The sequence below is a fragment of the Pipistrellus kuhlii genome, unplaced genomic scaffold, assembly GCF_014108245.1.
Source record: "Pipistrellus kuhlii isolate mPipKuh1 unplaced genomic scaffold, mPipKuh1.p scaffold_m20_p_2, whole genome shotgun sequence".
NCBI lineage: Eukaryota > Metazoa > Chordata > Mammalia > Chiroptera > Vespertilionidae > Pipistrellus > Pipistrellus kuhlii.
Genome location: NW_023425515.1, coordinates 99,735,088 through 99,759,657, shown reverse-complemented (window position 1 = coordinate 99,759,657; position 24,570 = coordinate 99,735,088). Strand labels below are relative to the sequence as shown.

At 40.0% G+C, this 24,570-nt stretch overlaps 1 protein-coding gene across 3 annotated transcripts in view; it reads right to left on the bottom strand.

The window, feature by feature from the left end:
• The window catches only part of PCOLCE2 (procollagen C-endopeptidase enhancer 2), a 189,499-nt gene that overhangs the window by 53,976 nt on the left and 110,953 nt on the right, over window positions 1–24,570 (bottom strand). For all 3 annotated transcript variants that reach the window (XM_036444899.2, XM_045584119.1, XM_036444898.2), the window contains exons 4-5: window positions 13,125–13,249; window positions 11,786–11,922 (exon numbers count right to left, since the gene is read on the bottom strand). In XM_036444899.2, coding sequence (XP_036300792.1) covers window positions 11,786–11,922; window positions 13,125–13,249 — 262 coding nt within the window. The remainder of the gene's footprint in view (window positions 1–11,785; window positions 11,923–13,124; window positions 13,250–24,570) is intronic.

Here is a 24,570-nt window from a genome sequence, read left to right as displayed (position 1 = left end):
CTGCACACCCAACAGCCCATATCCCATTCCTACCTAGGACTGCAGGGTCAAACTATAAGGTCAAGCTTACAATGATAGCCTCTTGGCTATAATTGTGCTGGGAGGGCTTTGGCCTTCAAGCTGAGACTTGTATGTGGCTTTGCCATAAGTCAGTCTGAGGCCTGATCCAATCTGAATGCTGTAGCCACTCTCCACAATCTAGATTCACTTTTATGAATGTATCTGTCCAATTTTCCTAACACCATTTATTGAAGAGACTCTCTAGACTCCACTGTATGCTCATGCCTATGCCAAATGTTAATTGAGCATAATGCCTTGGGTTGATCTCTGGGTTCCCTGTTCAGTTCCATTGGTCTATATGTGTGTTCTATGCCAGTACTAGGCAGTTTTGAGAACCATAGATTGGTAACATAGCTTGATATCTGGTATTGTGATCCCTCCAACATTGTTCTTCTTTCTCAGGTTGTTGCAGCTATTCAGGGTCTTTTTACATTCAAGAAGACTTTATTATTATTATAATTATAATAATTATTATTATTTTAGTTTAATAAATATTTATTGTTCACATTATTACAATTGTTCCTCTTTTTCCCCCCAAAGCTCCCCTCCACCTGGTTCCCACCCCACCCTCTACTCTTACCTCTCCTCCACTGTCTTTATCCATAGGTATACACTTTTTGTCCAGTCTCTTCCTGCATCTCCCACATCCCTTTCCCCCTGAGAATTGTCAGTCCACTCCTTTTCTATGCCCCTGACCCTATTATATTCACCAGTTTATTCTGTTCTTCAGATTTTTTTATTCACTTGATTTTTAGATTCACTTGTTGCTAGCCATGTATTTGTTGTTCATAATTTTTTTATCTTTACCTTTTTCTTCTTCCTCCCTTTAAGAATATATTTCAACATTTCATATAATACTGGTTTGATGGTGATAAACTCCTTAAGCTTTTTCTTATCTGTGAAGCTCTTTACTGCCCTTCAATTCTGAATGATAACTTTGCTGGGTAATCTTTGTTGTAGGTTCATGCTATTAATTCAAGAAATATTTGAATATTTCTTGCCACTCTCGTCTGGCCTGCATAGTTTCTGTTGAGAAATCAGTTGACCACCATAAGAATGCTCCCTTGTAGGTAATTAACTGTTTTTCTCTTGCTGCTTTTAATATTTTCTTTGTCTTTTGCTGTTGGCATTTTAATTATGATATGTCTTGGTGTGGTCCTTTTTGGATTCCTTTTGTTTGGGGTTCTGTGCACTTCCTGGACTTATAAGTCTATTTCTTTCACCAGGTGGGGGATGTTTTCAGTCATTATTTCTTCAAATAGGTTTTCAGTATCTTGCTCTCTCTCTTCTTTGAGAACCCCCATAATTTGGATGTTGGTACACTTGAGGTTGTCCCAGAGGCTCCTTACACTATGTTCAAATTTTTAAATTCTTTTTTATTTTTGCTTTTCCAGTTGGGTGTTTTTTGCTTCCTTGTATTTCAAATATTTGACTTGACAGCTTCTAGTCTGCTGTTAAGTCTCTGTATAATATTTTTTATTTCAGTCAGTGTATGCTTAATTTCTAGTTGATCTTTTTTCATTCTCAAGGGTCTCGCTAAATTTATCGGCCTTTTCTAGGATATTCATGAAAAACCTTATAACCGTGGTTTTGAACTCTATGTCCAATCACTTGTTTTCCTCCATTTCTTTCATTTGTGATCTGTTTCTTTGTCTCTGCATTTTCACTGCTTCCCTGAGATGGTAGAGTAGCTTTGTGTGCTAGGTGTTCTCTAGGGCACAGTGACTTGAGGTGGACACTCTTGGTGCACCCCTTTGTGGGCTGTGTGCACAATCTTGTTTTAGTTAAGTCTTGATTATTGTTGGTATCACTGGGAGGGATTAACCTCCAGGCTAATTGGCTGTGAGGATCAGCTATGTCTGCACTGGGAGAATTTCTGTGCTGGAGACACTCTTATGAGATAAGACTTGAAAATTGCAAAAGCCTCTGTGTTCAATTTGGATGGGGTGAGGTTTCAGGGAAGAACAGATAGCCTTGGCTTTCTGTCAGCCCTGTCCTATGAGGCCCCTGGCACTCAGTGTCCCTCAGTAATCACTGCAAGCACCTCAGGAGAAAGCCACCATCAAGTTTCACCCACTGCCAGACAGTCCATTTTTTCCCCTGAATGAGTTGGGGTTCCCAGAAACTTACCTGGAACTGGAGTTCAGTGCAGTCAGGAGTTTCCTTCTCCCTCCCGCTTTAGAGAGCCAGTTGCACACTCAGCCTCCTGTGCATTCAGCAGTCAGTCCTCTTTGTGCATGCGCACTTCTGGACCTCTGCCTTCTACAGCTTCCGACTCTCAGTGTGCTTTCTCTTTCCCTCATAGTCCAGATTCCACCCAAATGAGTTTGGTTTCCCATCTTGCCCAGGACTAGAGTTCAGCACAGTCGGGAGCTTCTGACTCCCTCCCGCTTTAGAAAGTCAGCCGCCAATGCATACAGCCGCTTGTCCTCTCTGTGTACGAGTCTCCCTACCTCTACCTCCTGCAGCTCCTCTGATTCTCAATGTTCTTTCCTCTTTTCTTCTAGCTGTAGAATTTCCACTTGGCCAGCTTTCCCGTGGTTCTGGATGGTTGTCTGTTTTGTCTTTTAGTTGTAGTTTTGATATTGTTGTGCAAGGCAGCAGTGTAGGTGTGTACTTATGCCACCATCTTGGCTTCTCCTCTTAACATGCCCAGATGACTTTTTGGAGAGTTTGTTCTGGGTCTTTGAAGTAAGGCATTGGTATTTTAATGGAGAGTGAATTGAATATATAGATTGCTTTGGGTATGGACATTTTGATGATGTTGATTCTACCAATCCATGTACACAGACTATTCTTTTATTTGTTTATATCTTCCTTTATCTCTTTTTTCAGTGTCCGATAATTTTCTGAGTATAGGTTCTTTACCTCCTTGGTTAAATTTATTCCTGGTATCTTAATTTTTTTTGTTGCAATGGTAAATGAGATTTTTTTGTTTTGTTTCTCTTTCTGTGAGTTCATTATCGGTGTATAAAAAAGCCATAGATTTCTGAATGTGAATTTTGTATTGACAGAAAACTTCCATGATATTGGGAATAAAAAACTCACACAAGTCGAAAAAGCTCACAAGAGTCCCAAACAAGATGAACCCAAATAGACTGACACCAAGACACATCATAATTAAATTGGAAAACACCAATGAAAAAGCAAGAATCTTAAAGGCTGCTAAAGAGAGACAGTAAGTTACCTATAAGGGATCTCCCTTATACATTGCCAAATTCATTAAGTCTATTATGTTTTTATTGGAGTCTTTAGGGTTTTCTCTGTACAATGCCATGTCATCTGCAAATAATTACAGCTTTGTCCTCTAGGAAGGATGTTAGGCTGTCTGGTCTAATTAGCATATTATTCTTTTATTATTATTGATAGGTATTTGTTTGTTGCCATTTTTATCCTTTGTGCCTGTGTTCCTCCTTCCCTTTCTATTTCTTATTTTTTACAGCATGCTTTTAACATTTCTTGCATTGCTGGCTTGGTGGTAATAAGCTCCCTTAGACCTTTTTTGTCTATGAACCTGCTGATTTCACCTCCAATTTTGAATGATAGCCTTACTGGGTATAGTGCTCTTGGATTCAGTCCCTTGCTTTGTATCACTTTGTATATTTTATTCTATTTCCTTCTGGCTTGATTTGTTTCTGTAGAGAAATCAGTTGATAGTCTAATGGGAGATCCCTTATAGGTAACTTACTGTCTCTCTTTAGCAGCCTTTAAGATTCTTGCTTTTTCATTGGTGTTTTCCAATTTAATTATGATGTGTCTTGGTGTCAGTCTATTTGGGTTCATCTTGTTTGGGACTCGTGAGCTTTTTCGACTTGTGTGAGTTTTTTATTCCCAATATCATGGAAGTTTTCTGTCATTACTAGTATTTCTTCAAACAGGTTTTCTACTCCTCACTCTACTTCCTCTCCTTCTGGTACCCTATTATGCAGAGTTGTTTTATTTCATGTTGTCTCAAAGCTCCCTTACGCTCTCCTCCTCCTTTTTAAGTTTTCTTTCTAGTTGTTGCTGTGCTTTATCTATATTGTCTTCTAATTCACTAATATAGTCCTTACTGCTGGTCTATTGTTGAAACTTTGTTTTGTTCTTTATTGTGGCTACGTCATTCTTCACTTCCTCTTGATTCTTCTTCATTTCTTCTTGATTTTTATGCATATTGTTGAATTTATCTTCCATCCTTTTCAGTGTCCTTATAACATTGCTCTGAATTCTTTCTCTGACAACTTGCTTATCCGCATTTTGTTATTTCCTTTTCTGATAATTCCTCCTTTACTTTAGAAGGGGAGGTTGTTTCTTTGTCTCCCAATTTTTCTTTGTGATTCAAAGAAACAGACGAGATCAACTGCTATGCTACCCAGATTTTTTGAGTTTGTCTCATGTAGTAGATGTTTTATGGACCCAGTGGTACAATCTCTCTGGTCTGGGCAATCTAGGGATACCTCCTACTTGGGCAATTTGAGTTATCTTGGTGTAACTGGACTTGAGTATTATTGTCCGATATATGGATGGAGTCTCCTTTCAGTGTGTCTGGTTATGTGGCTCACTTTCTACTACATTGACCAAACAGCACAAATTACAACTCAATAAAACACAAAACAAAGCATGAATGTAATCAGGATACTGATAACCCCAATATTAGTGACCACTAGAGAAAAGAGAATTAGGGAAGAGAAAACAGAGCAAAAATGATATCAAGGAAAGGATAAAATGGTAAGAGAAAAGAAAAAGTAATATATATATATATATGGGGGGGGGGGGGGAGAAAACACTACAGACAAAAAGATAAATGAAAATGCAAACAAAGAACACCCAGAAAAGAGAGTGGAGGCAGAATCTGTAGAGGCAGAGCTTATATACAGAAAGTAAGGTTAAGGAATTGAATGAATATGGGGAGGACCTCAGTTCAGTAAAGAGGAAGTATAATAGAAAGAGGATGAGTAGAAAAGAAGAAAAGAAAGATAAAGAAAACAATTTTAAAAATAAGATAAAATAATTAAAAATAGAATGAAGAAGAATAATGTGAAAAGAAAAAAACAAAGAAACATTTTTAAATTTTTATTTATTTATTTATTTATTTATTTATACTTTATTGATTTCTTACAGAGAGGAAGAGAGGGAGATAGAGAGCTAGAAACATCGATGAGAGAGAAACCGATCAGCTGCCTCTTGCACACCCCCCACTGGGGATGTGCCCGCAACCAAGGTACATACCCTTGACCGGAATCAAACCCGGGACCCTTCAGTCCACAGGCAGATGCTCCATCCACTGAGCCAAACCAGTTTCGGCAACATTTTTAAATTTTTAAATAAAAAATAAAATTTTAAAAATAAGTGAAGTGTTGTTCATTTCAGCTGTTTTAATGCTCCATGGGGGCTGATTTATGATCCCACTCTTCTATACTGTCTGACACTTCTCAGTGCCTTGTTAGGTAGTCAGCACCATCTTGAATTTCCATCCTTTGTGTCTATCTCCACTGCCTTGGCTGCCAGCAGGCAGGATCAGTCTGCCAACTTAGATTGTCTGCCTGCTGTCAATCTTAATCTCTCAGCATCTATTTCTGACATAGATTTAGTTAGGGAGGTTGCTGTATTGCTTTCTGAGACTGAATGGCCGCTCCTCAATCTAGTCCCTGAGGGCTCTTAGAGGCTATTCAGATTTTTTGTGTCCTTTGTACCCCTCAGGATATAGTCTGAGTGGTACAAATTGCCTGGAGATTGCTGGGAGATAGCTCTTCAGGAGAAAATGGCTGCTTATGTCTAGAGGGTCAGGAATGTCCCAGTGTTGGACTCCTGGTCACCTCTCCCCAGACTTTACAAGTCCTACTTCCACCTGCACCTCAGTCATGGGTGAGTGTTTTTATTTGAAAGGTCCTATGAACTGAGTTTAGTGAATAAAAGCAAAGACCAAGAAGAGTGGAAACCACTGTGAGTTTCTCTACCCCTGGCACCGTGTAGCTTGGGCAGTTCCTCTTTGGGCTCAGCCTCTCATGGCTGTGGACTTAGATATATAACCCCATGCCACCAGCAGTCCTGTAGAATTCCTTTCCACAGTCACAGGGATGTGGACTTAGTGCAGTGTGGCTTCCTTCTGACCCTCTGGGTTTGGAGTTCTCACAACTCTCTCTAGCTCAGATCCCCAATCCTACCATTCTCTGAGCATCCTCTGATCTTCCCAGCTGCAAATTATCTCACCAGCTGTGTCTACTTTACCAATTCCAGCTGTATATTATTAAATTTAGATGCTCTTTCTCTCTACTCTTAAGGCTTGGGACACATTTGCGATTTGGCTGCCATTTTGTGTCCTCCCATTTTTTTTCTATAGGTATTCTTAAAGTTTAAGATGCATTTTTCCAATGAGCATTTATATTTTCTTCTGTCAGCCCCTGTGGGCACTACCAACTTGGAAACTCTATAAATTAAATTCTTGAGTGCATTTAGTATAAATTGTAACCCTAGACTTATAAGTGGACTGTTTTTTGGTTAGGAATTCTCTACCTCTTCTTCCTTTTATCAAAAGCTAAGGCCAAAACTGATGTTCCTTCCTATCACCTGTGGGTTATAGGGAAAGTTAGTTCAGTCGTGTTGGTGTAATTTTTGTTGGTCCCTTATGGTTTTTGATCAAATGTCCCCTCTTGCCTGGACCCTGAGCTCTACCCTTTATTCCCAAGCATGGCCTGTAAGAATGAAGTTCTAGGTCATCAAAGACTGGCACAAATCCTGAAGAAAGCTTCTACCTCCAAATACTTGTTTTTCTCTTCAGATTTGGGCTTTTCATCACTTTTTTTTTTTTCATTTCATTGCTGAAATGAAAATGAAAATGAAATGAAATTATTATTTTTAATATATTTTATTGATTTTTTACAGAGAGGAAGGGAGAGGGATAAAGAGTTAGAAACATCAATGAGAGAGAAATGTTGATCAGCTGCCTCCTGCACACCCCCTACTGGGGATGTGCCTGCAACCAAGGTACATGCCCTTGACTGGAATCGAACCTGGGACCTTTCAGTCCGCAGGCCAGTGTTCTATCCACTGAGCCAAACTGGTTTTGGCTAAATGAAATTATTTTTTAAAACAGTTGTATACAAAGAAAAAAAACATGGCAGAAAAAGCTAGAGCAAGATAGTCAAGAGAGTTGTTTTTTAATTTGGGAGAACTTAAATTTATAAGTTATGGGGAAGGAACCAAAAAAAAGGGAGAAAAGAGGAGCTGAGAAGGAAGATCTAGAGGAAAAGACTGGCTTTGAGGGTGTGATTAGCTAAATAATGGCCCCTAAACTGTCCACATTCTAATTCTTGGAACTTATGTTACTTCATATGCAAAGGGACTTTGCAGAGAATATTAAATTAAGGATCTTGAGAAGGGGAGAGCATCCTAGACTAGGTAGGTCAGCTCTGAATGTAACCACAATTACCTTCATGAGAGTAAGGTCTGATTGCTATGGAGGAAAAGAAAATATGTCAGAAGCCGAGATATGATGATGTGCCTTAAAGACAAAAAAGGAGCCACTGTCAAGGAGCCACAGCCTCCAGAAGCTTAAAAAAGGCAAGGAAACTGATTCTCTTTCAAGCTTCCAAGATAGGCTAAGAAGCTAGGACAAACAAAATTGGGAAACTGAGACAGAGAACTGAGCAAACTGCAGAGCACCTTATAGGAGACACACAAGGTCACCTCCCTAGAGATAACATCTAGGCCTCAGCTATATTTCAGCTTCAGACCCAGAGAAACAGAAAAATCAGGTGAGCGACTCCAGGACCAGCTGCAATGACTAACAATCTCTGCTCTGACACTGACCAATCCATGGAGACCACGGCCCTGGAGGAGCACACCTGGGAAACTGATGAATATTCTGTTGTTTCCCCCAAGACCTCCCCTAAGATTCCCACCCATGAGAAAGAGATAAAAGCCCTCAAGACAAAGGATCCAGCACATGCTCTCCCTCTGAGGGCAGCCACCATTCTTCCTTTTCCCTTCTTCTCTTCCCTCTCTCCCCCCACTCACAGACACACATCTCCTAAACCCTAGGATCCCATGAGACTTGTGACCAGGGCAGCAATGGGCAGTGGCAACTCATTCCAGGAAAAAACCTCTGGCCCTGTCCCCAAGACCTTTTTTTGACTTTCCAGAGAATTAAGGCAGCCCAGCCTGGGCTCTCCTGTTGCTCCTTCTGAAATATGGTAGCACTCATACTTGGGTAAAAACTGCTGTTTGAATTTTAACCTTGCTATCTGACTTCTACCTTCGATTGCTTGCTTAAACAATAGGGTAGTTACAGGAGATTGACTCCCACTGACTCAGTAGCTTCAGGGGTAGAAACTGTAGATAACCTTTAGTTCTGCTTTTGTATTATGGGCAAGATAGGGCCACATCCAATGTCAAGCAGAGTGTGACTGGGAACCAACCCTGCAGGCTGTCCCCAGTCTTTAGAATTTAGTCTTTAGGATTTAGGAACAGACAACTGATTGGCCAGTTGTTTGTCCTGAGGGGCCAATCAGGGTTAGCCGAGGCAGTGACATCACCGACCTGAATAAAACTCCTGGACTGGGCGAATTTCGCTCTCTTCCGCCATGCTGCCGGCGTGAGTGGGACAGGGCCCATGCTAGCATGGAGATGGCTCTTTTGTTTACTGCATCGGACTCGGCTCCCTGGTGGTCCTTGGGGATCATGACTGGAATCCCCAGCCAGGACCATGAGGGACCCCCATTCCGAAGAGCCTGACTGGCCGCGGTAGGTGTGTGTTTGTCTGTGTTTTTGTGTGAGCGCTCTGGAGGGACTGCCCCTCCATCGGGGCTCTTACCTGGGTGTTTACTGGCTGCTGTGTCAGCCATGGTTTGAGTCCAGATTCGAATCTGTAATAAATTCTAGCATGCTTAATCAAATTGGCTCCGGTGGTCCATCTCTTGGGGACTCGCTTTGTAACACCTTCTATGCTAAGCACTTCCTTATTTCATTGTTCCCAGCTTTAATAAACATTTCCTCATAATCACCTGGATCTGTGGTGTGAAATATTTCCTGCACAAAGTCAGAACTCACACACTACTGGCCAGCCCTAGGGAGACCTGCCCACAGCCAGGTCTCCTTGTCTGGCAGCAGTTCCAGAAGAAAACACCCTGCTGACAGTTTGATTTTAGCCCAGTGAAACTAATTCCAGACTTTTCACCTCCAGAATATAAGAGAACAAATATGTTGTTTTAAGCCACTTAAGTTTGTGGTAATTTGTTCCAGCAGAATAGAAAAATAATATAAGGAACTCTTTAGGAGCTTAGAAATAGGCTTTTCTCCAACACATCCTATATAATCCTATATAATAAAGAGGGAATATGCAAATTTTTAAAAAAATATATTTTATAGATATTTTAAAGAGAGGAGGAAGGGAGAGAGATAGAGGGCTAGAAACGTCAATGAGAGAGAAACATCGACCAGCTGCCTCTTGCACACCCCCTACCTACCGGGGATGTGCCCGCAACCAAGGTACATGCCCTTGACCGGAATCAAACCTGGGATCTTTTAGTCCACAGACCGACGCTCTACCACTGAGCCAAACCGGTTTCGGCGGAATATGCAAATTTACCATCACTCCACCACAAAGATGACAGTGCCCAAAGCGGAAGTGGGGGTTTCCATAACACAAAATGGCTGCACCCACAGTGGAGGTGGGGTTTCTGTAACACAAGATGCTGCATCCACAGTGGAAGCTGAGTTCCTGTAAAGATCCTTAATGAGCAATCAGCAGGGACATGAGGCTGTGTCCCCACCCAGACCCCCATGGGGCTTGACAGGGGACTTCAGGCTGCGCTCCCTGCCCAGCAGGGCTTAAGGCCAAGCCCCTGCCTGGTGGGGCTTGATGGGGGACCTCAGGTTGTGCCCTCCACCTGGCAGGGCTTGATGGGAGACCTCAGGCTGCACCCTCCACCCAGGTGCCAGGCTGGGGGACCTCAGACTGCACCTCCTGCCTGGTGGGGCTTAACAAAGGACCTGAGGCTACACACCCCACCAGGGCGCCGAGCAGGGGGACTTGAGGCTGCACCTTCCCACCCTGTGGGGCTTGACAGGGGACCTCAAGGTGTGCCTCCCTGCACCAGTGCTGGGTTAGGGGACCTCAGGCTGCTCCCCTCACCCTGGGCTGGGGAACCTGAGGCCATGCCCCCACCCAGTAGAGCTTGATGGGGCACCTGAGGCTGCGCCCCCCTCCGGCACCAGGCCAGATGACCTGAGGCTGAGCCCCATGCCTGGTGGGGCTTGATGGGGGACCTCAAGGCACACCCCCAGCCTGGAGGGGCTTGACAGGGAACCTCAAGCCATGACCCCCCAACCCCCTACCCGTGCTGGGCCAGGGAACATGAGGCCTCTCCTGGCAGGGCTTAACAAGGGTGGGACTAGCTAGTTCTGGATCTATCCCAATTGGGGGAAGGGGGGGACTGCAGATCTGGGTCTCTCATAATTTTGAGGTGCACGTGGGTGGGCAGGGACTTGACTCTGGGTCCCGTAGTGCACCTCAGTCTCTGACAGGAGGAAGATTTTCATATATTTTCAAAATGTTACTAATTTCTTTAATCTCTGATACTTCTATTTTAGAGAAAGGGAAAATAGCAATATTAAAATATTTCCTCTAATTAATCCCCTTTTAATGTGCATGAATTTTGTGCACCAGGCTACTAGTTCATCTATAAAGCCAAATTCAGATATACTAATGTGTAATTATAACTAACTTGAATGCATTAAAAATTTTAAATTATTCAACTTAAATATAAATGAATTGAAACAGAAAATGACCTTGCTTTAACTCAAGCATGTCTGTGGAAACCATAGACACATGTAAAAGCAGGTGGTGCATATAATCTAATTCTGTTTAAGCAACAAAGTAGGAAAAGGTGTTTACTTTGATGACTTCGATGACAAGCTATAGTTGTTTCAATTGTCACTTTCCTAGTATTGTATACCAAGGTGTAAAATATCTTGCAACAAATATCTTACAGTTAAATAATGTGAGCAGCATCATGCAACTAGTAAGTGACAGAGCTCTTAGCTCCATAAATGTTCTGATAAGTACCTTTCGGGTTCACTCACCAAAATTTGAACAACAACAATATGAAGAGGAGCTACAAGATCCAGGACAGGACCTGATTAGGTAAAATCACCTGGATCTATTGTAAGCTTTCTGTTTTCTTTGTCTGGGTCCCCAGTAGGTAGCCCCAAGTTTTGTTATGTATTGTTTTAATCATAACTTTCCCTTTCACTCTGAGGCACAACCTCACCTTTGAAGGGCAGTGACATATCCATGCATCTGACACAGCATCTGCCTGTGGTAATTGCCACCTCTGCTTCTGTTTATGTGTCTGTAGAGGCCTCTCTACACTTGTTAAGGTTGTCTACTCACTGTTATGGAACCCAGGATCTTGTGAACAAAATAACAACATAAAATCTTTCAGAAAATAAAACATAGTTGATCAATTGAATAAGTAATAAGATTTGAGTCCCAGCTGGGTGGTTCAGTTTGTTGGAGCATCCCATACTCCAAAAGGTTTGGGTTCGGTTGCCAGTCAAGGTACATACCCAGGTTTCAGGTTTGATCCTGGGTTGGGGCAACTGATCAATATTTCTCTCTCACATTGATGTTTCTCTTTCTTTCGCCCATCATCTCTCTCTAAAAATCAATAAGTATATCCTTTGGATGAGGATTAAAACAGAAAAAGAAAACAAGAAGTTTTTAAATAAAACAGGTGCTACTTACATGGGTGGACTATCACCACAATACTTTCCAATTCTTTTAGCATCATTGACTTCTCCACCATTAAACACAGCCACATAATCATATCGGCAGTAGTTATCACGTTCAACATCAAACTTCTCAAACTTTAATTCTATAAGCTTTAGTAAAAACACAGAATTAGAAGGATTAAAATAGCATTGCCTAATATCCTCAAATGAAATTCTTCCTCCCTCCAGATTTGTAGGTACCATGATTTTCCTTTGTAAAAATGCATTGTTTAAATTAGGGGTGTCGAACTCAATCAGAGAAGGGGCCAAAATCTAAAATCCAGCCTAAATCGCAGGCCGAATGGTTTACTGAACAGTCATAAACTGTCATTGTGATGGAAACGCAGCGGAGTGCAGTGATGACAGCGCGGTGCGGGCCACATTGCAAGGCCTGGCGGGACGGATTTGGCCCGCGGGCCTTGTGTTTGACACATGTGGTTTAAATTATTCTTTCATATTTCTTCTGTGGTATTCATATTTCTTGTGCTATTCTTTTGATTTAATTTTTAGTCATTCCAAAAGATCATCTCACTCCCAGAGCAATCCTAGGTAAGATCTTAAACTTAAACCTATGAAACTAGGGAATAGTTATTTTCAAAAGTCCATGGGTTAGGCTTGATCTATTCCCATGCTAAGTTCTGTTCTGCAATTGACATATGAAAGTGGGTCCCATAAAGGGTACAAATTCATAAAACCACCCACTAATGAGCAGTGGACACTACACATTCTCTGTTAATTGTTTTACAGCAATGAATAAAGTTATCTGTGGGGAACCTGCACAGGTTCTATTTTTAAAAACAACCAAAGAAATTACCATATAAAGTAGGCTAATTTTCACAGCAGACCACTTGCTCTTTGAAGAAGTGTGGCCTGTTTGCATTGGCTTGGTCAAAGGGATGCAGGCAGACTGTTTTTTATTTGATGACTGGGATGGCTACTCTGAGGACCTGATTAGTTTGCTATGTGAGCAAAGGGTAACCTAAATATAACATGTACTTGCTTTATTGTCCCACAGTTAGTGGCTTCTACTTATAAAATCTTTCACAGGGTTAAACAATTTCACACAGGATTTACTTACCATTTGTACTTAAAAATCTGTTTTGAAATTGTAATTATGAAATAGGAAATTAAATCCATGATTTTGCAAGTCAAATAGGGCAAAAGCAATTTGAATCTGGGTTTTTGTAGAAGAAAGACCTATGTCCAGCCAGGCCTTTCTTGCCCTGCAGCAATAGCTATTGAGAGTTGGGCCTCTCACATTGTCTAGAAAATTCACACATGAATGCTTTCTTCATATTTTCAGGGAATCTTACCTGATTCTTTGGGGCTAGAATGTGCCACAAGCAAGTGACTCCTGCAGGGTAATCGCGGTCTGGCCAGTTGGGGGTTTTAAAAGAGCCAGAAGGTCTTTCAAGGCGTCCTCCACAATATTGATCGCCTGAAGTTATTAAATATAAAAAAAATCCAAGTTTATGTCCTCATAGAGGTTATCCCAATGCAACCATGAGGAGATTAGTAATTTGGAATATTAAGTGATAGTATAACAAATAAGGACAATTTCAGAAGCTCTTAAATTTTCTCTTAAAAGTGGTCACATAGTCTCCTGTACACACACATACACACACACACACACACACACACACACACACACACACACCGTGTAGTCATATATCTCCCTGTGTGAAGTCTGTTCAGGTGTTGACCCATTTTTATATTTATTGGGAACTTTATCTTTTTTGTCGTTGTTGAGTTTTATGAGATTTTTATATATTCTGAATAGAATTCCTTTATTAGATATTTTCATGAATATTTTCTCCCATTCTGTAACTTACCTATTCATCTTTGTAACAATGCCTTTTTAGAAGTATTGGTTTTAATTTTAATGTTTGCATGGTACATGTTTTTTCATCCCTTTACTTCAACCTATGTTGACTTTGTATTTGAAGCACTTTCTTATATACAAAGCTCTTTTATTTAGTGTTGGGATTTCCTATTTCACCCATTTTAATAATTACTGTCTTATTATTGGAATAATTAATCCTTTGAATTTAATACTTGGATATAGTGTGCCATTTATTATTTTGTTTTATCCATTCCACTTTTCTTTTGTTCCATCTGCTCTCCCTTTCCTGCTTTCTTTGGGTTAGTTGAATGATTTTAGTATTGTATTTTAATATTTTCCCTTTTAGCCAAATTCCTACTTTTTTTTCACTTTTTAAAAATTCATTTAACTTTTACATTTTTAATGGTTACTCTAGGGATTGCAATATGCATTTTTAACTTATCATAATCTGCCTAGAGTTAATATTGTATTTCTCATGTATTATATATGTGTGTGTATATGTGAACAGTATAGTTCATTTACCTCTCCATCCTTTGTCCTATTATTGTCATATATATGACATCTTTATACATGTCATACTTCATACATTCCATAATACAGTATTAAAGTATTTTTTAACAGACACATGTAAAGGAATTAAGAGGAAAAAAAATCTAGTCTTTTATATTTACCACTAGTAGCCTGGTGCACGAAATTTGTGCATGGCGGCGGGGCGGGGGAAAGGGGGAGAGTGGTCCCTCAGCCTGGCCTGCAAACTCTCCAATTTGGGACCCCCTTGGGGAACATCTTACTTGCAATCTGGGACCACTGGCTCCTAACCACTCTGCCTGCCTGCCTGATCAACCCCAACTGCCCCCCCGCCAGCCTGCTCACCCCCTACTTTACCCCCTGCCTGATCCCCCAACTGCCCTCCCTTCCTGGCCTGATCGCCCCTAACCGCCTCTGCCTCGCCCTGCCACCATGGCTTTGTCCGGAAGGATGTCTGGAAGGTCTCCTGGAAAGTCTTCCAGTCTAATTAACATATAACTTTTTTACTTAGTATAGATTCCCAGTGGCCTTTAATCCTCCCAGTAACTACATGTAATCCTGTGGAGTCATTTCCCTTCAATGTGGATCTCCCTTTAATATTTCTGTGATGCAAGTGTTTATTTGAAAATGTCTAATTATGCTTTCATTTTTTAAGACTAGCTATAAAATCTTGATCTACAGTTTTATTCCAGCACTTTAAAATGCTGTTCCTCTGCCTTCTAGCCTCCATTGTTTCTCATGAAAAGAAAGCGTATCATTCAGACCATCTGGCTTTTATCTTATTGATTTTAATATTCACTCCTTATCTTTTGATTTCTGTAACTTAATTTTGTTATGCCTAGGTGTGGCTTTATTTTTATGTATCCTGTTTAGGGTTTGTTGATCTTGGTCTATAAATTGATGCACTTAACTACATTTTGTAGCTTCAAGCTATTATTTCTTCAGATATTTTTTTTCCTGCACTATTATGATTCTCTTATTCTCTAGGATGCAAATTACACATGTGTAAGATCACATGATATTGTCTCACTGGTCTTAGGGACTCATTCTCATTAAGATTTTCCCTCTGGCCAAAACCAGTTTGGCTCAGTGGACAGAACGTCAGCCTGTGGACTGAAGGGTCCCAGGTTCGATTCTGGTCAAGGGCATGTACCTGGTTGTGGGCACATCCCCAGTGGGAGGTGTGCAAGAGGCAGCTGATTGATGATTCTCTCTCATCGATGTTTCTAACTCTCAGTAAAAAAATCAATAAAATATATATTAAAAAAAAAAGATTTTCCCTCCTGGTTGTTCAGATTACATAATTTCTAATCAAATTCACAGACTCTTGCTTCTATCATTTCCAATCTATTTGTAAGGTCATAAGATAAAATTTAAATTTCAAATTCTGTATCTTTCAGATCTATAATTACCATTTTATTTTTTATAGTTGCTGTTTCTCCTCTGAGATTCTCAATCTGTTTATTTAATATATATCCCTTTAAGTTTTTTTTAATATTTTTAACAACATCCATATGTCTTTTTAAAAATATGTTTTTATTGTTGTTTTTTGTTTGTTTGTTTGTTTTTTGTTTTTAGAAAAAGAGAGGAAAGGAAAGGGATAGAGAGATAGAAACATTGATCAGCTGCCTCCTGCACACTCCCCACTGGGAATTGAGCCCACAACCACCGAGGCATGTGCACTGAACAGGAAATGAATCAGTGAACTCTTGATTCATGGGTCAACACTCAATAACTAAGCCACACTGGTGAGTCTCCCTTTAAGTTTTTAAACATATTTCTTATAGCTGCTTTAAAGTACTATCTGCTAATTTCAACCTCTGATTTGTCTTGGTATCAGTTTTTATTGACTATTTTTTTTTTCTTGAATACAGACACACTTTCCTGGTTTCATAACATGAATTGATAGTGGACAATATGAATGATACCCATTATAGAGACTCTAGATTCTTTTGTGTTCCTATGAAAAGTGATTTTTGCTCTTCTAGTTGGCACTTCTAGAGGCACCTCTGAGAGACCTGTGCAGTTAAACATCTAAAGGTGAGCACACGGGAAAAAATAGGGAAGCAAGAAGGGAGGACAGCTCAGATAGCCATGGACTCAGCCCTGCAGCCAGGCGTTCGCAGCTATCCTGGCCCAGAGAGGGAAGAAAGCCAGGGTAGCAAGCATTTGCTTTAGCCAGGAGGAGCAGAGTATTGGGGACAGAGTAGCAGAGTCAGCCGGGCAAGCAGTGTGAACAGCAGCTGAGTCAGCTGAGAGGCTGGGGCAAAGACACAGCACAGGGATTCTGCTGCAGCTGTCCACTGTCAGGTGGTTGGTGTTTCAGACAAAGAAAGGGAGTCACAGAACCTGTTGTCACTTGGACTCCCAAAATTTGCTTCCTGTTGCCCTTGGTGTAGGATTAGGTTGAGAAGCACATTATCTGTAAACTGAGAAATATTGCAGAATTGCTGCTTCCCTCTGTGACTGATTCCCAGTTTGGATGCATGACAGGAAATCCCATAGAAGTCCAGGGTCACCATTATAATAAGGGCAAAACAAACCCCACCCTGAAGCAGCAAGCAGCACTGCTGTCAGCTATAGAGGTCAAATGTGGGAGATCACAGAGGTAAAAATCTTTGATTCAGCACCACCTACTGGAAAACATAGAAAGGTCTCTTCAGAGAAAACTGCTAGAAAAGGCCCAATATACAGAGAGAGAAGCCTAAGGGACCAAATGACTGGTTGACCAGTCACTATGACGCACACTGACCACTCAAAGCAGGAGCTGACCCCTGGTGCTCCAACAGCCAACTTCCCATGGCCAGCCAACCTCCTGCAGTACCTCACCCTCACTGTCCAGCCCCCATCAACCCTGATCAGGATTGGGCAAGATTGTCCTAATTGGCCCTAATTGCCAGCCAGGCTGAGGATCCCATCCTTGTACAACTTTGTGCACTGGACCTCTAGTAATAATATAAAAGCCTAGACAGAACAGACCAGCAAATATTATGAATAACCATGGTAAATATCCAGAAAGCAAAGGGAACACAAGGAAATATATGACATAATTGACAAAGAATTAAAGTTGAAATTCTGAAAATAGTCAACAAGATGCAAGAAAATACAGAAAGGCAATTCAATGCACTCAGAAAACAAACAAATGAACAAAACAAGTATTTTATCAAAGAGACTGAAAATTTAAAAAGAACTAACCAGAAATCCCAGAAATGAAGTATGCAACTAAGGAAATTAGAAATGAACTATTGAGCATAGGAAACAAAGTCAACCATACATAGGAAAGAATTAGTGACCATACAGAGGGAAGAATTTTCTAGGTAAAAATCTAGAAATGACACAGAGGGAAAAAGAGAGAGACTTGAGTATTAAAAACAAAAACAAACCAAAGAGCTCTATGAGAACTATTTGACTCCATCAGGAAAAGCAATAGTCCTAATACAGAGGGAATATGCTAATTTACCATCACACTCTCACAAAGATGGAAGCACACACAGCCAATAAGGAAGGAATATGCTAATTGACTGCCACACCCTCAAAGATGGTGGTGCTCACAGCCACAATATGGCAGTGCACAGTCCGCTCAGTCCCACCAGGGTGACAGGCATACCTGCCCTGGAGCCCCCCAGACCCCTCAATCCCCCAGCTGCCCAGGGCCACCTGAGGTAACCAGGGCCACCTGAGGCTCAGGTAACCAGGGCCAGCCAAGGCTTGCAATGCCAGCAGTGGCAGCAGTAGAGGTGTGATGGGGGTGTTGCATTTCCCTGATCACCAAGTCGCTCCCGCTCCCAGACTGTGAGAGGGGGCAGACCAGGCTGAAGGACTACACCTTCAGTGCCTGAGTTTTCATGTAACCAGTCTTCTAGTATAAGAATAATAGGCATTGAAGAAGAAGGAGGAGGAGGAGGAGGAGGAGGAGGAGGAGGAGGAGGAGGAGGAGGAGGAGGAGGAGGAGGGAACAGAGAGCCTATTCAAACAGTGAATAAGAACCTCCCAAACCTACAGAAAGAGCTATATCCTTAAATCCAAGAAACAAAAAGAACACTTAAAGAGGTCTTTCCAAGAAACATAGTATTAAAGCTGTCAAAAATTAATGACAAAGAAAAAATTATCAATACAGCCAGGGAAAATAAGGAAGTGACCTACAATGGAAAACCCATCAGAATTTCATAGGACTTCTCAGCAGAAACTCTATGAGCCAGAAGAGAGTGGAACCCAATATTCAAAAATCTGAAAGAGAAAAATTACCAGCCATGAATAATATATCCAACAAAATTATCCTTTAAATATAAAGGAGAAATAAAGATGTTCCCCGACATACAGAAGCTGAGGGATTTTATCACCAAAAGATTTCTATTGCAAGAAATACTCAAGAAGTTTATTCTACTTGAATCAAAGAGCATAAAGTCACAACATTACAAGATGGTCAAAACAATTACAGCATAAAGGAACAAAAACATAAAAGAGAAGGGGATAAAGGTTTGAATTGGTAAAGGAGGCTGAAGATCAGACACACTCAAAAGAAAAAAAATACTGTATATATGCAACTTTATTTTTTATAAACCTAACAGTAATTACACACAAAAATAATCCTCAAACCAAGACACATAGCTTAAAAAAGAGGAAAAATATATGGAATACCACCAAACAAAAACAACAGGTAGAAATATAAAGGAAAAGAGTTAATGGAGGCAAAGAACTATCAGAAAATAAAGGATCAAGTGGCTAAAAGAAATTACCATAAATGTAAATAGACCAAATTCACCAATAGAGAGGCACAGAATAGTAGAAAACAAAAGCTAACCATATGCTTCCTTCAAAAGATACATCTAAACTGCAAAGACAAAGGGAGATTCAAAGTGAAATGATGAAAAATGATTCTCTAAGCTATTAACATCTACAGAAAAGCAGGTATAGCCATACTTATATGTGATAAAATAGATTTTAGTTAACAAAAGTAACAAGAGACAAAGATGGACATTTTATAATGATAAAGGGGATACTATAGCAAGAAAACATAATACTTCTTAATATATGCACCCAATTAGGGAACACTGAAATATAAAAGCAACTACTTACAGAACTAAAGGGAGAAACAGATCAAAACACAATCATAGTTGGGGACCTTAATATTCCACTGACAGTTCTAGGTAGATTATCAAAACAGAAAATCAATAAAGAAATATCAGACTTAAATGAAACACTAGATCAAATAGCCTTAATTGACAGTTATATAGCCTTTTATTCTAGAACATCTGATTATACATTCTTCTCCAGTGCATGTGGAACTTTCTCAAGGACATACTATATGTTGTATCATAAAACTAGCATCAATAAATTCAAGACTGAAATTATACCAATCATATTCTTTGACCACAATGCCTTGATATTAGAAACCAACTACAAAAAGGGGGGAAACACACACACACACACACACACACACACACACACACACACAAATATGTGGAGATTAAACAACATACTACTAAAAAATGAATGTACCAATGAAATAAAAGGTGAGATCAAAAGGTATGTAGAGACAAATGAGAATGACAATACAACATATCTAAACTTCTGGGATGCAGATAAATCAGTGATAAGAAGGAGGTTTATATCATTACAGGCCTATCTCAAGAAACAAGAGAAAACTCAAGTAAACAAGTTAACATTATATTATAAAGTACTAGAAAAAGAACAAAGTAGCCCAAAATCAGAAGAATAACGAAAATAATAAAAATTAGAGAAGAATTGAAATAGATAACAAAAAGACTATAAAATTTAATTTTAAAAAAAGAGCTGGTTCTTTGAAAAGATTGATAAAACTGACAAACCCCTTGTTAGACTCACTAAGGAAAAAGGAGAAAAGAGCCATATAAACAAAATCAGAAAGAGGAGAAATCACCACAGGCATTACAGATATACAAGGATAATATTAAAATACTATCAAAGACTATATGCCAACAAATTCAATTACCTAGAAGTAACATATAAGTTCCTAAAATAACCTCACTAGACAAAACCTTGAAGAATTGGAAAATCTAAATAAACTGATTAGTGGTGAGGAAATTGAAAAAAGAAAAGAAAAGCCTTCCAAAAAATAAAAGTCTAGGACTAGATGGTTTCACCAGTGAATTCTACCAATGTTCAAAGAAGATTTGAAAACTATCCTTCTCAAACTCTTCCAAAATATTGTAGCAGAAGCAATACTTCCTAACATATTTTATGAGGCTAACATAACCCTGATACCAAAACTTGGCAAAATGGCACAAAAAAAAAGAAAACTACAGAGCAAAATCCTATATAATAAAAGGCTAATCTGCAAATTATCCCCTTGACCAGGAGTTCGACCGAAAGTTTGACCAGGGGGTGGAGCCAACAACCAACCACCCATAGCCCCTCCCTGTGGCCATCCACATCCCGGATTGACCCCCCTCCTACCCTGATCAGAAATGTCTTTATCCTTTATATTTAAAGGATAATTTTGTTAGATATCTGCAATGCCTATTATTCTTATACTAGAGGACTGGTTACATGAAAATTCAACAAACCAGCTGGCCAACCACCCACAGCCCCTCCCCTTGGCCAGAATCCACACATGCATGAATTTGTGCACCAGGCCTCTAGTCTCTGATGAATACAGATGCAAAAATACTAAACAAAATACTAGCAATCAAATATAACAATATATTAAAAACAAGAGGCCCAGTGCACAAAATTCATGCATGGGGTTAGGGGAGTGTCCCTTAGCCCAGCCTGCACCCTCTCCAATTTGGGACCCCTCAAGGGATGTCCAACTGCCCTCTCACAATCCAGGACTGCTGGCTCACAACTGCTCGCCTGCCTGCCTTCTTGATTGCCCCTAAATGCTTCTGCCTGCCAGCCTGATCACCCCTTAACCACTACCATGCTAGCCTGACTGATGTCTAACTGCTCTCCTGCCAGCCTGTTTGTCCCCAACTTCCCTCCTCTGCCAGCCTGGTCACCCCCAACTGCCCTCCCCTGCAGGGTTGATCACCCCCAACTGCCCTCCCCTGCAGGGTTGATCACCCCCAACTGCCCTCCCTTGCAGGCCTGTTCCCTCTCAACTGCCTTCCCATGCAGGCCTGGTGCTTCCCAACTGGCCATCTTGTGTGCACATGGGGGAAGGATATTTGACCACCTGGGGATAGCCATCTTGTGTGTTGGAGTGATGGTCAATGTGCATATTACTCTTTTATTAGATAGGATAAAGGCCTGGTGCATGGGTGGGGGCCAGCTGGTTTGCCCTGAAGGGTGTCCCAAATCAGAGTCAGGGTTCCCTTGGAGCATGGAGCAGCCTGAGAGAGGGACCTGTGGTGGTTTGCAGGCCGGCCACGCTCCCTGGCAACCCAAGCAGAGGCCCTGGTATCTGGAATTTATTTACCTTCTACAATTGAAACTTTGTAACCTGGAGCGGAGCCAAGCCTCCTCCTCACTCTGTGGTCCGCAGCCATTTCCATTGGAATTTATGTATCTTCTATAATTGAAACTTTGTAGCCAGGAGTGGAGGCCTGGGCCAGCCAGAGTGTGAGGAAAGCTTTGCTTCTTCCATTGCCAGGGGCAACCCTAGCCTCCTGCTCTTTCCAACTCCATGGCTGTTGCCATTTCTGTTTGGGTTTGTTTACCTTCTATAATTTAAACTTTGTAGCCTTGAGTGGAGGCTTAGGCCAGCAAGGGCAGCAGAAAGCTTGGCTTCCTCCATTGCCAGGGAAACTCAAGCCTACATCCTGCTCTCTGTGGCCATAGCCATCTTGGTTGGATATATTTGCATGCTCGCTCTGATTGGCTGGTGGGCATGGCTTATGGGTGTAGCAGAGTGATGGTTAATTTGCATATTACTCTTTTATTAGGTAGGATAATACATCATGATCAAGTGGCATTAATTCTGTGACATAAGCAAATCAATCAATGTAATACACCACATTATTTTAAGAAAGGATAAATCAGCCCAAACTGGTTTGGCTCAGTGGATAGAGCGTCGGTCTGCGGATTGAAAGATCAAGAGCATTTACATTGGTTGTGGGCACATTCCCAGTAGGGGGTATGCAAGAGGCAGCTGGTCAATGTTGTTCTCTCATCGACGTTTCTAGCTATCTATCCCTCTCCCTTCCTCTCTGTGGGAAATCAATAAAATATATTTTTTTTAAAAAAAGGATAAATCATATGATCTTATCAATAGATGCAAAAAAAGCATTTGATAGGATACAACATCCATTTATGATTAAAACACTCAATAAAATAGGAATAAAAAGGAAGTACCTCAATATAATAAAGGCCTTATATGACAAATCATCACCCAATATGGTAATCAGTGACTAAAAAAAGCAGACAGCTTTTCCTCTAAAATCAGGAACAAGACAAGGATGCCCACTCTCACCACTCTTATTCAACAAAGTTCTGGAAGTACTACACAGAGTGATAAGGCAAGATAAAGAAATAAAAGGATCCAAATTGTGAATGAAGAAGTAAAAGTGTCAGTTTTTGCAGATGACATGATTCTGTACATAGAAAACCCTACAGGCTTCTCTAAAAACTATTAGAAACAAACTAATACAGTAAATTTGCGGAATACAAAATCAATGTACAAAAATCCACTGTTTTCTTATATACTAACAACAAAACTTCAGAAAATAAATAGAAAGATAATGAGATAATATTCTGGTTTGCTTATGAAATGCACATGGCCTGTCAGATCTCTTTGTACTGTTAAAACTATTATGCAAAAAATGCTGCTGCTCCGCAAGTTTGGGTTCTTGATTTCCCTGTGGAGGTTCTGAATAAAGGTTCCATCATTTATGGCTGTCTGTGTCAAGGCTCTTGGGGTCTCGTGGTGGCCTTTTTGAGCATGGATTGCAGAAGCCTTTCTAGATTTGGATATTTCTGAGGAAGGAAGACAAAAGCCATGGCCAAGTGCATGAAATGAGGGGCTTGTGTTTATAGTTACCTTGGGGATTTTTTTATCTTACAATAAAATGTTAATAGAAATTATTTGCAGCATATCTCTACTCATTTGGGCAGTTTGTTTCAAAGGATTATTTGTCTCATCCTAGATCTTTAGTGAAATTTTATGTGTAATTATTATGTATTTATATTCCATCATGTGAATAGAACACATTTAGTATTGCATTTTACACTGATGCCTGTTTTATTAAGCTGTGACACAAAGTCTCCTTTACCTTTTAAAAATGTTATTTTATTAAGCTGTGACACAAAGTTTCCTTTACCTTTTAAAAAAGTTATTTATGATTGTTAAATTATGATTTATTTTGATTGTGGAATAAAGACATGAATGAAAAATCTTTTTTTTAAAAAAAGAGAGAGAGAAATGAAACAAAACAATTCCATTTGCAATTTCAACCAAAGAATAAAGTAGCTAGGAATAAACTTAACAAAGGATGTGAAAGACTTATATACTGAAAACTACAAAGCATTATTAAAAGAGATTGAAAAAGCCACAATAAAATGGAAAAATATCCTGTTTTCATGGATTGGAAGAATCAACATAGTTAAAAGGGCCATATTACCCAAAGCAATATACAGTATTAATGCAACCCCCATCAAAATTCCAATTGTCATGAAAAAAAATTAACAGAACAAAAATTCATCTGATTTGTATGGAACCACTGAGAAATGGTTCTATACATTTCTGAGAAGCAATACTGAGAAAAAAGAATGTAGCCAAAGATATCACACTACTTGACTTCAAATTCTACTACAGAGCTATGATAATCAAAACGGCATGCTATTGTTACAGAACAGATACCGATCCATAGAACAGAATAGAGCCTAGATATAAAATCACACGCATATAAGCAGATAATTTTTGACAAAGCCAGAAAGACACAATGGAGTAAAGATAGTCTCTTCAATGAATGGTGCTGGGAAAATTGGAAAATCACATGCAAAAGGGTGAAATGAGATTATAATTTGTAATTAATTCACAATGGATCAAAGACCTTAATATAAGATCTGAAACAATAAATTACATTGAATAAAACATAGGCACTAAACTTATGGACCTTGGTTTTAGAAAACATTTTATGAACTTGACCCCAAAGGCAAGAGAAGTAAAGGCAAAAATAAATGAATGGGATATAATTGAAAAGCTTCTGCACATAAAAGAAATCAACAAAACAAAGAGTCAGCCAAATGAATGGCAGATGATATTTGCAAAGTACAGCTTTAACAAAGGTTTAATATCCAAAACACATCAAGAAACCAAACAAAAACAACCCAATTAAAAAATGGGCAGAGAAGATATGAACAGACACCTCTCCCAAGAAGACATACAAAGAACCAGTAGATATATGGAAAGATGTTCAACCTCACTGCCAATTAGGGAAATGCAAATCAAAACTACAATGAGATACCAC